The sequence below is a fragment of the Hirundo rustica genome, chromosome 6 (genome assembly GCF_015227805.2).
Source record: "Hirundo rustica isolate bHirRus1 chromosome 6, bHirRus1.pri.v3, whole genome shotgun sequence".
Lineage (NCBI taxonomy): Eukaryota > Metazoa > Chordata > Aves > Passeriformes > Hirundinidae > Hirundo > Hirundo rustica.
In genome coordinates, this window is record NC_053455.1 from 17,849,005 (window position 1) to 17,861,750 (window position 12,746).

Sequence of the window (12,746 nt, forward strand, 5' to 3'; positions counted from 1 at the left end):
TGGCTAATGTGCAGCACTCTTTCCTTTTGAGACTCTTGTGGAAGACACGCACAGGCCTGGCTCCTGGAAATGTAGAGTGATTTTTAATTGAACTTGGGGTACTTTCTGATGTTTGAAATAGGTCTTGCTATTGTTAAGAATAATTTCTTACCATTAAATTTCTTCTGTAGACAAACTCAGCCTGTGACAGTGAATCCTGTTAGAAGGCGGTCTTCATCCAGGATGTCCATGGTAAGGAAAGCAAATAGCTTTATGTTTGCATTTCCATGGATTTCAATTGACTTTGAACCAAATATTATTTCCCTTCAGTGAAATGAAATGAGCAATAAAAAAAATGGGTCTAGTATGTGAGGAACTGTTTCTGACTTGTAGGAAGAGCTGCTATGTAATATCTAAATTAAGTGGACTTAAAACAGTTGAAATGAAAAATATTTTAAACAGTTCTGTTTTCAGTTGGAACACTGTCTCTAGGAGACTCTCCTAAGATGTCAGTTGGCAAGATACAGTCTTGGGTTAGTGGAGTGTGATTTCAATGTTTTTTTTAAATTATTTTTTGTATGACCACAAAGGAGATTACATTGCAGATTTAGAGAGATGGTTTAAGACTAAGGCTTTGTATTTGTTTGTTTATAATATTATTCACATTATAATATAATATATAATGCATAGTATTACTATGTGTATAGTATTATATATAATAAGTATAATATTATGCATATATAATGATATACATTATGTATTAAAAAACCCTTCAATAATTATTTTTAAAATTAATAATCAGTTTTAAAGTAACAGTAAGATGCTTGCTTTCTTAGCCCAAGCCTCAGCCTTATATGATGCCTCCACCACCTCAGCTGCATTACAATGGCCATTATAGTGAACCATATGCATCTTCCCAAGGTAAGTTCATTAAATCCATGGTCACACTACACAGTTTTAGAAGGTAAAAACTATAATTTATCTTTGTAGCTACTTTAGCTATAACTGAATAAATTGATAAGTGAACATGGGGCAGGTTTGTGCTAGAACAGTCATGGAAGTGCTTGCTGCTACTGTAGACACATAGGCTAATGTGAAATACAGTCATGGAATCACAGAATTGTTTAGGTTGTAAAAGACCTTTAGGATCATCAAGTCCAACCAATCAATCACTTAAACCATGTCCGCACGTGGACACACGGGGACACATCTGCATGTCTGTTAAATACCTTCAGGGAGGTAGCTCCACCACTTCCCTGGACAAGCCTGTTGCAATGCTTCACCCCTCTTTCCAAGAAGAAATTTCCTAATATCCAATCTAAACCTCCCCTGCTGCAATTTCAGGCCATTCCCTTTTGTCCTGCTGCTTGTTACCTGGGAGGACACTAACACACCTCACTGCAGCCTTCTTTCGGATACTTGTAGAGAGCAGTAAGGTTCTCCCTGAGCCTCTTTTTCTCCAGACTAAACAATCCCAGTTTCCCCCACTGTTCCTTCTCCATATTCTCTCCTATGGGAGATGAGCAATTCTAGTTAGGATAGCATATACAGCAATTGTAGACTGAGGTGTCTTGTGTGAATTTAAGCTATCACTTTTTTGGTTCATGTGTCAAACAGGTATGTTATGGCATATTGAGATCCTTGGTATTGGTCTTAATAGCTGCAAAGAGATTGTCCTAAGACAATTCACACAACTAAAAATTTTTTTAAAAGATAACCTAGAATGCAGGAAGAGAGACATTTGTCTGTTTGCTAGACTACAAGCTGTGGAGAAATTCAAAGGCTAAAGAAGTTTGCCAGTTATGGATTTGGTTCATATTTGATTGAAACAAAGAAAGAAAAAAACCCAAGCAAAGCCTAACTAATATTCTCAAGCAATGTAGACTCTTATCCTAGCAGTTTACAGTGGACTCATGGCTGCTTACTCTCATTATTTTGATCGTTACACTTTGTGTCTTTAATTAACAAAGTTGCTGCCTGCCCTGAATCTAATCTTTTCCAAAGTACTGTCAAATTTGATAGGAACTTTCCAGACCTACAGATCTGCTGGATAAATAGTACTCTAAAAAGCCAACTAACTGGGAAGGGAATAAGCATATTTTCTATTAAAACAGAGCTATACAGGTCTGATTGAAATAGAGAGTTACATTCAGAATGTAACTGAATTCTTTAATGTTGTAAGTGTTGCTGGGTACTTGGTAATGCAAATGTCCTATCTTTGTAACATTTTTTTCATAAGACAACTTTTGATTGTCAGCAAATTCATTAACATAAATGTAGCAGTTATTTTGGCAAACGCAGTTAAATCATGAAGGCATCTACGGCAATGACTGAATTGTTCTCCTCTGGAGACTGGAAAATTGTACAACCAGTGAAGTAGTAATTAAAATTATTAAATATGTCTTGGATGGATAAACTGTTAAACCATTTTCTTTACAGTGTAGGTATGTATATGTGTGTGAACAATAGATGGTGGTTGTTTAAACTGCCTCCAAGATTTCTGGAGAGAAGTTAATTTGACCTTTTTTTTTTGAGGTCTTGTGGTGCTATATCTACATACATCCTGAAGGAGTAGATGAGAAGAGCAAGGGTTTTTGTTTGCCTTTTATGCAGCTGTTTTTAGGGTTTTGGTGGTATTTTTATTTTGTTTTGTTGTTTTTCTTTTTTCTTTCTTTCTTTCTTTGCTGTTTAAACTGATTACATTAGTGCAAATCCTAGTGTAGACATTAATTTTTTCAGTGGTATGTTTTGATTGATATGGACTTTGTTTATCTTGGACTGAAATTTAGGAAACCTATCCTAAACAGAACAAAGTAATTAGTAAATAGGGATTTGCATGATTGAAGTAAATACAATGCGTTATTCTGGCACATATACCTTGGGTATCAACAACAACAGAAAAGCTGGGATTTTGGTTTGGGTTTTTTCCTTCCCAGTTCAATACATAGCTAAGAATAACTGAGGTTTTGAAAGTCTCAAGTATTGCCTTAGCTGCATCTTAATGGAGGATAACTTTGTTTGATATCCCGGACATAAAGATTGTTCTTAAACTTTACTTTCAGATAACCTCTTTGTGAGCAATCAGAATGGATACTACTGTCACTCTCAGACTAGCTTGGATAGAGCTCCTCATGACTACAGTGGTCGGATCCGCAATGGGAGTGTCTATAGCGCACACAGCACAAACTCCTTGAACAATCCACAGCATTACTTGCAGCCATCCCCCATGTCCTCTAACCCAAGCATTACTGGAAGTGATGTCCTCAGGACTGATTATGTCCCGTCACACAGACATAGTGCGCTAATACCACCTTCTTATCGGCCCACGCCAGACTATGAGACCGTGATGAGACAGCTCAACAGGGGGATGGTGCACGCAGATAGGCAGAGTCATTCAATGAGAAATCTTAACATCAGCAACTCATATGCTTATAGCAGGCCTGATGCCTTAGTTTACAGTCAGCCTGAAATTCGAGAGCATGCCCACTTTGCTGCCCCACAGTCTAACCATTATCCATTCAATCTGAACTACAGCTTCCATAGCCAATCCCCCTATCCCTATCCTGCTGAAAAGCGCCCAGTTGTTGGGGCAGTCAGTGTGCCTGAGTTGACAAACGTGCAGCTCCAGTCTCAGGATTACCCAGCACCAAATATAATGAAGACTCAAGTCTATCGACCCCCTCCCCCATACCCCTACCCAAGGCCTGCAAATAGTACTCCAGACCTTTCACGACACATCTACATCAGCAGCAGCAATCCGGATCTTATCACGAGACGAGTGCACCATTCTGTCCAGACATTTCAGGAAGACAGCCTGCCTGTGGCACATTCTCTTCAGGAGGTCAGCGAGCCTCTAACATCGGCACGCCATGCTCAGCTGCAGAAAAGGAACAGTATTGAAATTGCAGGCTTGGCTCCCAGCTTTGAAGGAATAAGAATTAAAGAGAGGACCATGTCAGCTTCTGCAGCAGATGTGGCTCTGCCAAGAGTTATCTCAGAAGGATCACAGCCCAACATTCTGATGGAGAGAACGAAGCAAAAAGAAGGTGAGCAAGAAGAATGCGTGAACTGTGATCACAAGAAAACCCTTTCAGATGCCACTATGCTGATCCACAGCAGTGAGGAAGAAGAAGAATTCGAAGAAGAGAATAAGGCCAGTACAAGTCTTTCTCCTCTCCCTGAAGATCAAACCCAACTTTCATCTGTTGTGGGAGGTTATTCTCGTGATTCAGTACTAAACTACCCTTATAGCTCTGTTGCTTCATCTGCTGGCCCTTTGCATATTCTTGAGCCTAAATTACATATCACAGAGGCAGAAAAGAGAATGAAAGATATGAGCCCTGTCCATTTACTAGTAGAAAGCCAGGTACAGAGAAGAGGGGAAGGACTGCTTACTCCATCTATGTCAGAATCTGATCTTACAACATCAGGGAGATACAGAGTAAGGAAAGATTCAGTAAAGAAGAGACCCGTGTCTGATCTTTTGTCTGGGAAGAAGAATATTGTGGAAGGCCTTCCACCTCTAGGTGTAAGTGGATATTATTTGTCTTGTTTCGAGTTGTCTGTAGCAGTTGATTATTGTTTTTGTTTGAGGTTTGGGGTTCTTTTAATCAGCCTGAGATGCTTTAAAAACATACGAATTAAAAGCTACCTTAAGCTTGACATATTTCTATGTTTCCCTGGTCAATTTTCTTAGCTATCTTTTATCCCCTTCTCTGCCATGTCTGAGTTCTGTTTGTTCAGTCCACCCACACAAATCCAGCTGTGCGGTCTCCATCCATCTGAAAAGCTAACCTGTCAAGGAACTTTAGAAGGAGCTAATTTAAAATCAGTTCTAGATCCCTATTCTGCCCTACTTATCTGGAGCAGAAGCAAATCTTTCCATTCAACTTTCTCATCTTCCTCTCACTGAAAAATGATATATAGCCAAAATGTTTACTTTTTAAAAAATTTGTTTGCCTGCTTCTGACCTAAGAGGGAACCTGACACCTTAAGGAATAAATTCTTTCAATGCATTCTCTTCTTTACTTCATGTCTTCCCTTTTTCATATCCTTTCCCTTTTGCCTTCTCTTCAGGCTGTTTTTATTCCACTGAAGGTATTTCTTGCTTGCCATATCTCTTTATCCTACTCCAATCTTAGGACACTGTAAACAGTGAAAAACTGCAAGTTTTACCCTTCCTGTAATTCCCACCTCATAGAAACATCAAGGTCTATGTGGACTGCACAATTTCACTGGCACTCCTTTTGCGCCCACTTTGCTTTAAACTTTTGTTCAATTTTATGTAGTTTGTGGCAGATTTCAGGTGCTAATAGAGGAAGACCATTTTTTATTATTATTTTGCCTTTTTAAATTGATTGATATCTGAGTTAATGTCAAATTGTTTTCTGCACAAATTGGACTGCAGGGGAACTGCTATGAAACTTGTACTGCTGTGGTAACAGCAGATATTGCAAAAACTAACCTATGCAAAAGTTATCTATTGAAATAGTCTCTACTCCCAGAAGGTTTTGTCTGTCAGATGTGCTACACATGGAGCTGAACACAATGAAATAAACCTCCATCAGCTTAAATTCATTTTATAATTGTGCATGTTTTTCTACATCTTCCTTCTCCTGTTTTCCTAATGTGGATGTAGGGGAAAAAAGGGATACCTTCCTCCTTGTGTTCACATTTAGATTAGTTACTTAATATTTGTTCTCAAAAAGATACATTTTCAGACAGTAATGTGTCTACCAAAATCATACCCTGCTTTTCCTTTTGACAGTTGTGTAGTTATGACATGTTCCTGTCAATATTTAAATGTAATTAATATTAGAACTTTTTTTGTTGAAAGTGTTTGTAACATAGTTTCTAGTTCAGAAACATTTCAGAGTGTTGTTGAATAATACAGAACATTACCTTTCTGTATTCATCATTGAGATGAGTATCCTAGTTACAAAGCTGGTCCCTACCAATGCCTGCACATTTTACTTTTCAATGAACTTTTATTGTTGTGTTTGTGTTCACTTCACTTTTAAATGCAGTCTCATCCTCTTAGCTTTGTCTTCCTATTTCTTACCACCATTTAACTTTTGAAGGCATTGATTATCATTCCAGCAGCATATGTGCTCGTATTTTCAGTGTATTTTTGTTAACAATTAAACTTAGCAACAGCAGGAATGATGAAGTTTCCTCTTACCCTTTTAAAAAGAATAATCTGAATTGATTCTCTCATAGAAATTCCCCTTTGGTATTTTTTATCAAATAATGGATGGTAGTTCCGTAATTTAGATTCATGGTCCAGTCCAGGACTCAAATCTTTCTGCAATTCTGTGTTCATGTTCTGTGTGTCAAGTTTGTTGCAAACTTAGTAAAAAGCTTAACTGTGTCCAAATATGTTAAAGGTTATATGGTTGTTGCCTGATTGTAGGGAAGAAAAGTGCCTGCAAACTGAATAGTCTAGTAAGGAATCAGTCTGCTGTATTTTTGTGTTTGGGAAGTGATCCCAGGCCTGCTCAAGAATGTTAATTATCCAAAGTTGCCACCTCACACCCTCAGTCATGAGCTTTGTAGAGAACAATATTTGTCATTCTCATGCAGTTTCATTAACCTGTCTGGAATGAAGGCAGACTAGTGTTGTGTCCTTGGAGGAATGTAGTCCCACCACCCTAATCTCTCACTGCAGTGCTTATCAAAGAAAAAGGTCAGAGCTGTTCACAGAAGGGGCCAGAAAAGTATATTTTGCTTCATTGAACTCATCTGGTTTCTGTTTTATAACTTCTTCAGGTATTTAAGAATATTTACAAGTTTTAGCTTTTCTTTTGCAGGGTATGAAAAAGAATAAAAATGATGCAAAAAAAATTGGGCCTCTGAAGCTAGCTGCCCTAAATGGACTGGCATTGACTAGAATGCCTCTGCCAGATGAGGGGAAGGAAGAATCAACAAGAGCAACAAATGATGAACGAGTATGTTCAAGTTTTTAATGCTTGATTTATCATAGCAGTTTTTCAAAATCACATTATTATGAACGGTACATTTTATTGACTGTAAAATGCTTCATATAAAGGCAGCTCAAATGCTGAGAAATAGAAACAAAATAAAAAGATTCCTGATTGACAAGTAGATGTATTGGGTGTAATTCAGATTTTTCTTTAAGGTGACAGTGATTCAACCATAGTTTACCCTTTGAACATACAGGAAGTGAATTAACTGGTACTTAATGATATATTTTTGTGCAACTCATGCTGTTTTCTGTCTTTATTTTGGGTTTTTCAGAGTGAAAAGGTGTGAAAATTTTGAGTGTGAGTTTGATTTTATTTGCAATTATTAGTAATTCATATGGTGTTTGGACTAAGTTTTGCAGATAAAATGCACCCCAGAATACAACTTGTGCAGATTGTATTTATCTATTTTCTTCAGGTAGAGCCCATAAAATATAGATGGACTTTGATCTGCTGAAATTTTAAACTCAGTAAAAGGTCAATGAGAGGTCATCAGGTTTTAGAATTTGAGGATCATTCTTTGAGAAATATAAGACTCCATCACCATGTGTCAGGATAAAAAACATAAGTAAATGTGCTTCAGCCTGTCTCATATATGATTAAAGAAGTGCAGGAAAGTGAAATACAGTCAATATTCAGGCTGTGACGAGCTGTGAAGAACAGTGCTGCCATCACACATCTGACCAGGCAGCAATGAGATGCACCAATAATACACAGTGATTATTGCCCATTCTGCAAACAGTGGTCTCTATAGAACCTGATTCTGAGCGTGGTTGGGCATCCTCACCTGCAGGTCCCCTCTAGTTCAGTTCTGTTTGTAGTCACTAGGGATCTAATGTAGGGATTAGAACCTGAAGGAAAAGTCCTGCTTTCACCAGCTGCAGTTTAAATGAACAGACCAAGAAAATTAATTGCAAATCACTCAGTAAAAATTGTGTTGAACTAAATATACATTGGTTAAAATGCTAAGGGACAGAAATTAACATTGTGTTACTGAGATACAGGTTTAGTACCTGTGTTGGTTATTTACTCTTACCTAGAGCCATCAGCTCTTTCTGGGTTGACTTTACTGGATTCAGCTGTGTTTGTATTCAGCCAGCTCTGCCCAAAGCATTGTGGCAAAGAAGAAACCATAAAGTCCAGTTATGACAAAGTCATGTCACTACACTTTCTCTTCAGGCAGCCTCAGAGGTAGAATAAGTACTGTGAAACTGGAGTAGTTCCTCAAACAGTTGAGAAGAGGCAATGCAAAGCAGACATGTGACATAAAGTCTGGAGTGCAGGTATTTTAGAAGATAAGTTTAGTTTTGATTCAGTGCCTGTTTCATTGCTCAGCTTCATGTTATTATCAGTTTAAATATGTGAATTTAGCCTAAAGATAATAAAGGAATTTGTACAGTTGATGTAATGATGTGCAAATTGCATATGATGGAAGTTTACACCTTCCTCTGCAACATTCGGCATACTTACTTGGCATAAGACACTTCTATGACCTGATACTGCAGAGCAGTTGCTGTAAGAATCTGGGAACATGTGACATAGATTAAATTTTCTGGCTGAAATCTTACATATTATTCCTCCTTATTGTTGGCAAAGAGATGCAGAAATTCCAGAAGTGTCTTACGATTTAGAAACAACTTGGTTTCAAAAGAATAAAGGAGATGAGGGAACAGTTAATGAAATAAAAAAGATTGAATTATACTATTAAAAAAAAAGCGAGCTTTATACTTTAACTGCAGCAAATTTCTAAGGCAGCTTTCCTACTGTAAGCAAAATCTAGTTTCTCTTCAGCCAAACAACTAAGTTTGTGGGTTATTGTTATTTTTGGGTTTTTCTTATTATTGTAAGGTTAAAGGAGACCTTTCAAATGATGTCAGTTAGACACCTGCTATATTGAGCAGGTGGATCAAAGGTGTTTGAAGCCGTATGCAGGATGGCATAACTGTCTGGTTGGTCCATTTTTTTCTCCCTAGCTGGGCTGTCTTTACAGAAACTATGAAGTAATTTTTCCTTTACCAGCAGTATCCACATAAATCATCGTGACCTAGTGCAGTATAACAGGCTGCTTAGTTTTCACTTGAACAAAATTCCTGCTGGTTAGGGCTGCCTCTAATTTATTCTGGTATGTTTGTGGAAGCATTAATGGCTGGAAAAGCATTGAAGAACTATGTAGGAGAAGAAAGTACATACATTTTACCCTTCATGAATTCTCTGTTAAAATGGACTCAGCTCAGAATGTGACTTTGTGTGGTTTTCTGTGCTGTCTTGCAGTGTAAGCTGCTGGAGCAGCGGCTGGAGCAGGGGATGGTGTTCACGGAATACGAGCGCATTCAGAAGAAGAGGCTGATCGACGGCGAGTGCTCAATAGCCCGGCTGCCTGAAAACGCTGAGAGGAACCGCTTCCAGGATGTCCTTCCTTATGATGACACCAGAGTGGAGCTGGTCCCAACCAAAGAAAATAACACGGGTTACATCAATGCATCTCATATCAAGGTGAGAGAAATACTCTTGCAGAAAAATTTCCCAGTTCATGTGGTAACTAAAATGCATTTGGCTATCAATTTTCATTTGGTAAGATGAGTGACAATCCCTCCATCTCTCTCTCTCTCTTTCTTTTCTTCTCCAGAGGTTTCTTTGGAGAAAACAGGAACCTGTTTTCCTAATCACCTAGAATAGTGGAGGGTTAATTATAGGAGGGATCTTCTGCATTTTGCTTCTGTGTTGATTTGATCTACTCTTTCCTTTGTCTGTTCCCTCTCTGGGGATTGCTGCTAACAGAAGGCATGCCTATTCTTCCCAGACCTAAGGAGGCAAACAGGTTTAAAACAAACTGGGATCCTCTGCAATGACTATGATATTTTTGAGCTGCAGTGACAACAATTGTTTCTTCTTCTTCTGTACTCTTAGACTGTATCCACAATGGGCAGTGAGCTAGCTCCTAGCTTAAGCTTTTTTGGATGATTAGAGGAACTGCCAGAGCCAGGGGGAAATTGGCTCTTTCAAAACCTCCAGCTGCCCTCTTTCCCAATCCTTGACTCTTTAAGCTCTGTTTAAAAGAATTTGAAGGGCGACTTCAAAAACCTGGAAGGCAGTTCATTCATTTTTCAGTATGTTTATCTGTTCTAAGTGCAACTACAGTTGGCTTCATGCTTTTTCTGAAAAGAACTGAGATTGTCAAAGCAGCACTTGTAGTTGTGTTGCTGTCATTGTCAAAGCAGCACTTGTAGTTGTGTTGCTGTCTTTTATTAATAAATCTGTTTGTATACTGACATGGCATCATACTTTCTCTGCGTCATTTACAAATGTTGACCCTTCTTCTGTTATTTTTCAGGAAATAACAGGTAGTAATAATGCTGTAATAATATTTACAGCACAATACATTACAGAGTATGAAAGCTTCTCTAAACCTGAATTTGCTAACATACCTTAAATTCACAAAAGAGAAATTTTGTTTTCTCAGTCTTACATGATGCTTATGATATAAAATACATTTATTTAGCTGTGAACCTTTACAATTGAGTCCCTTCTGCATCTAACGTGGCAAGATGCAGCCAAAAATGAGGCACTTATAACTCACAATGGGCTTCTACTTCTGTGGTGTTGCAGTCTTTTTTTGTTTTATGCATCTTCAAATGGCTGACATTAGAAATGGGGAGAGGGTTTTCAAAAATGACTAATCTAATCTCTTTCTTTTTACAGATCTCCGTTGGTGGCATAGAGTGGGATTACATTGCCACGCAGGGCCCCTTGCAAAACACATGTCAGGATTTCTGGCAGATGATCTGGGAACAAGGGATTGCGATCATAGCTATGGTGACAGCAGAGGAAGTGAGTATAAATTGAGTCAGGTTTCTCCCAGAAATTCCATAATTATTTTTTTTAATAATCTTTTAGAGGAAGGGGATCTTTGCTCCAACAAATAGACTGATCAAAGATAAGTTTCTGGTGACCCCTTTCTGTCTTGATTTCTTTGGCAGAGAAGCGAGCTTGCGAACTCTCTGCTGGAAAGTTGGTTTCCGCAGCAAGAGGCTATAATGCGCTAGTACTACTCCACAGAGGAGAGATGCAGTTGTTACTACAGGAATTAGTTGTATGAATGTTCTTAGGTTTATTGTTAAGCAAGTGTTCTACTTTAAAGGAAAGCGGGAGAGAAAAAAGCTTCAGATACTGGCCACGTCTTGGTTCAAGACACAACACCGTGACATATGGAAGATTTAAGATCACCACGCGGTTCCGTACCGACTCAGGCTGCTATGCAACTACAGGTTTGAAGATTAAACATCTTCTCACAGGACAGGAGAGAACGGTTTGGCATTTGCAGTATACTGACTGGCCAGAGCATGGCTGTCCAGAAGATTTAAAGGGATTTTTATGTAAGTTGTATTTTATAGCTTTGTTTTGGGGTGTGGTTTGTGGTGGTTTTTTAATACCTTTTAAGATGGCTGCTATGTATGAAGTAACTTTTGACAAGTATGCCAAGCATTCCATTGTGAAAGGTTTCTTCACACCAGCAAGAGATACTGAATTATATTTTTTGCAGGAATATACTTTTATATATTTTTCTGTATAAAGCAAATAATTTACCAGAAGTCTATATAGAATAAAACATAATTGCACCCCATACTACACATTTGAGTATGTTGCAGCAGTAGCAGGATGGCCACAAGCCATCTTTAGTAGGAATAGGGGGACAAGGCAAGGAAGTCCTTACCAAAGTTAGATGATCCTTACAGATCTCTGTTGCTGTGGTTGCGGTATGACTGTGATTTGTACAATGTATCATTTCTCTGTGGCATGTCGATAGTTAAATTACTATTTTCTGGTGGTCATCCAGCATAACAGCATAAGCTTATGGGGCTTCATCTCCCAAATTAATTATTCTTACCTTGTTGAACTTAATAGCGTACTTGGAGGAGATCCAGTCAGTGCGGCGCCATACGAACAGCACGGCAGACCCCAAGAGCTCCAATCCTCCCCTCCTGGTGCACTGCAGTGCAGGCGTGGGACGGACAGGAGTGGTCATACTGGCAGAGATCATGATCGCCTGCTTGGAACACAATGAGGTGAGCTCTTCTCCTTTCTTGTGCTTTACATGCTGTCAGGTAATAGCAGAGTAAATAACCTGCCTAAAATGTGTTACAGCCTGAGCAACTGTTGGGAGAGGCCTTAGAGCTGTGCTTGAAATGGTTGTTGGGAATTCAACAGAAGTTAATAATCTTCTAGAGCTGCCCCCACACACACCAGGCATTGGAATGCTCATTTGGATTCCTGACTCCCTAAGATGCTGAGTCATTGGGTGGAGCAAGATATGCCCTAGGCCACTGAGCGTATTTCAGGGTTTCATCCTGACTTTACTGCTCCTTGCCTTGATTAGAATGGGTAATATTCAAGAACATGCTTTGTAGCCAGTCCCCGTTTCTTATTATTTTGTTCCTAAGTGCAGTGTATTTGCATATCAGTCTCAGTAGAGGACAAAGTGGTAGTTTAATACAATAAAACCAGTCCTATCAACTTCTAGCCAGAAGTGGACAGTTGTAAAATGTTCATTAATAATATAATATGTCAACTGAAACTCAACAAACATACTTTTCATTGTGCATCCCTCTCCTAACACTGTGACAGTCTTTTTCAGCCGTTACATTTGTGAAGACCAATACCCCATGAGATAGGTAACTTTACCATTTTGCATATTTCCCTGATGATCAGTGGTGTAGTGCACTCCATACTGCAGGCAAGGGCAATGAATTGTCAGAGCTGAAATCAGAACAGCTGATTCTGTCCTTA

At 38.7% G+C, this 12,746-nt stretch overlaps 1 protein-coding gene across 3 annotated transcripts in view; it reads left to right on the forward strand.

The window, feature by feature from the left end:
- The window catches only part of PTPN21 (protein tyrosine phosphatase non-receptor type 21), a 44,432-nt gene that overhangs the window by 25,132 nt on the left and 6,554 nt on the right, over positions 1-12,746 (forward strand). For 2 of the 3 annotated variants that reach the window (XM_040066133.2, XM_040066134.2), the window contains 8 exons: positions 171-231; positions 816-900; positions 3,042-4,507; positions 6,789-6,926; positions 9,234-9,455; positions 10,662-10,790; positions 11,101-11,335; positions 11,865-12,025. In XM_040066133.2, the coding sequence (XP_039922067.1) occupies positions 171-231; positions 816-900; positions 3,042-4,507; positions 6,789-6,926; positions 9,234-9,455; positions 10,662-10,790; positions 11,101-11,335; positions 11,865-12,025 (2,497 nt within the window). The remainder of the gene's footprint in view (positions 1-170; positions 232-815; positions 901-3,041; positions 4,508-6,788; positions 6,927-9,233; positions 9,456-10,661; positions 10,791-11,100; positions 11,336-11,864; positions 12,026-12,746) is intronic. The other variant, XM_040066135.2, reaches the window with a different exon arrangement.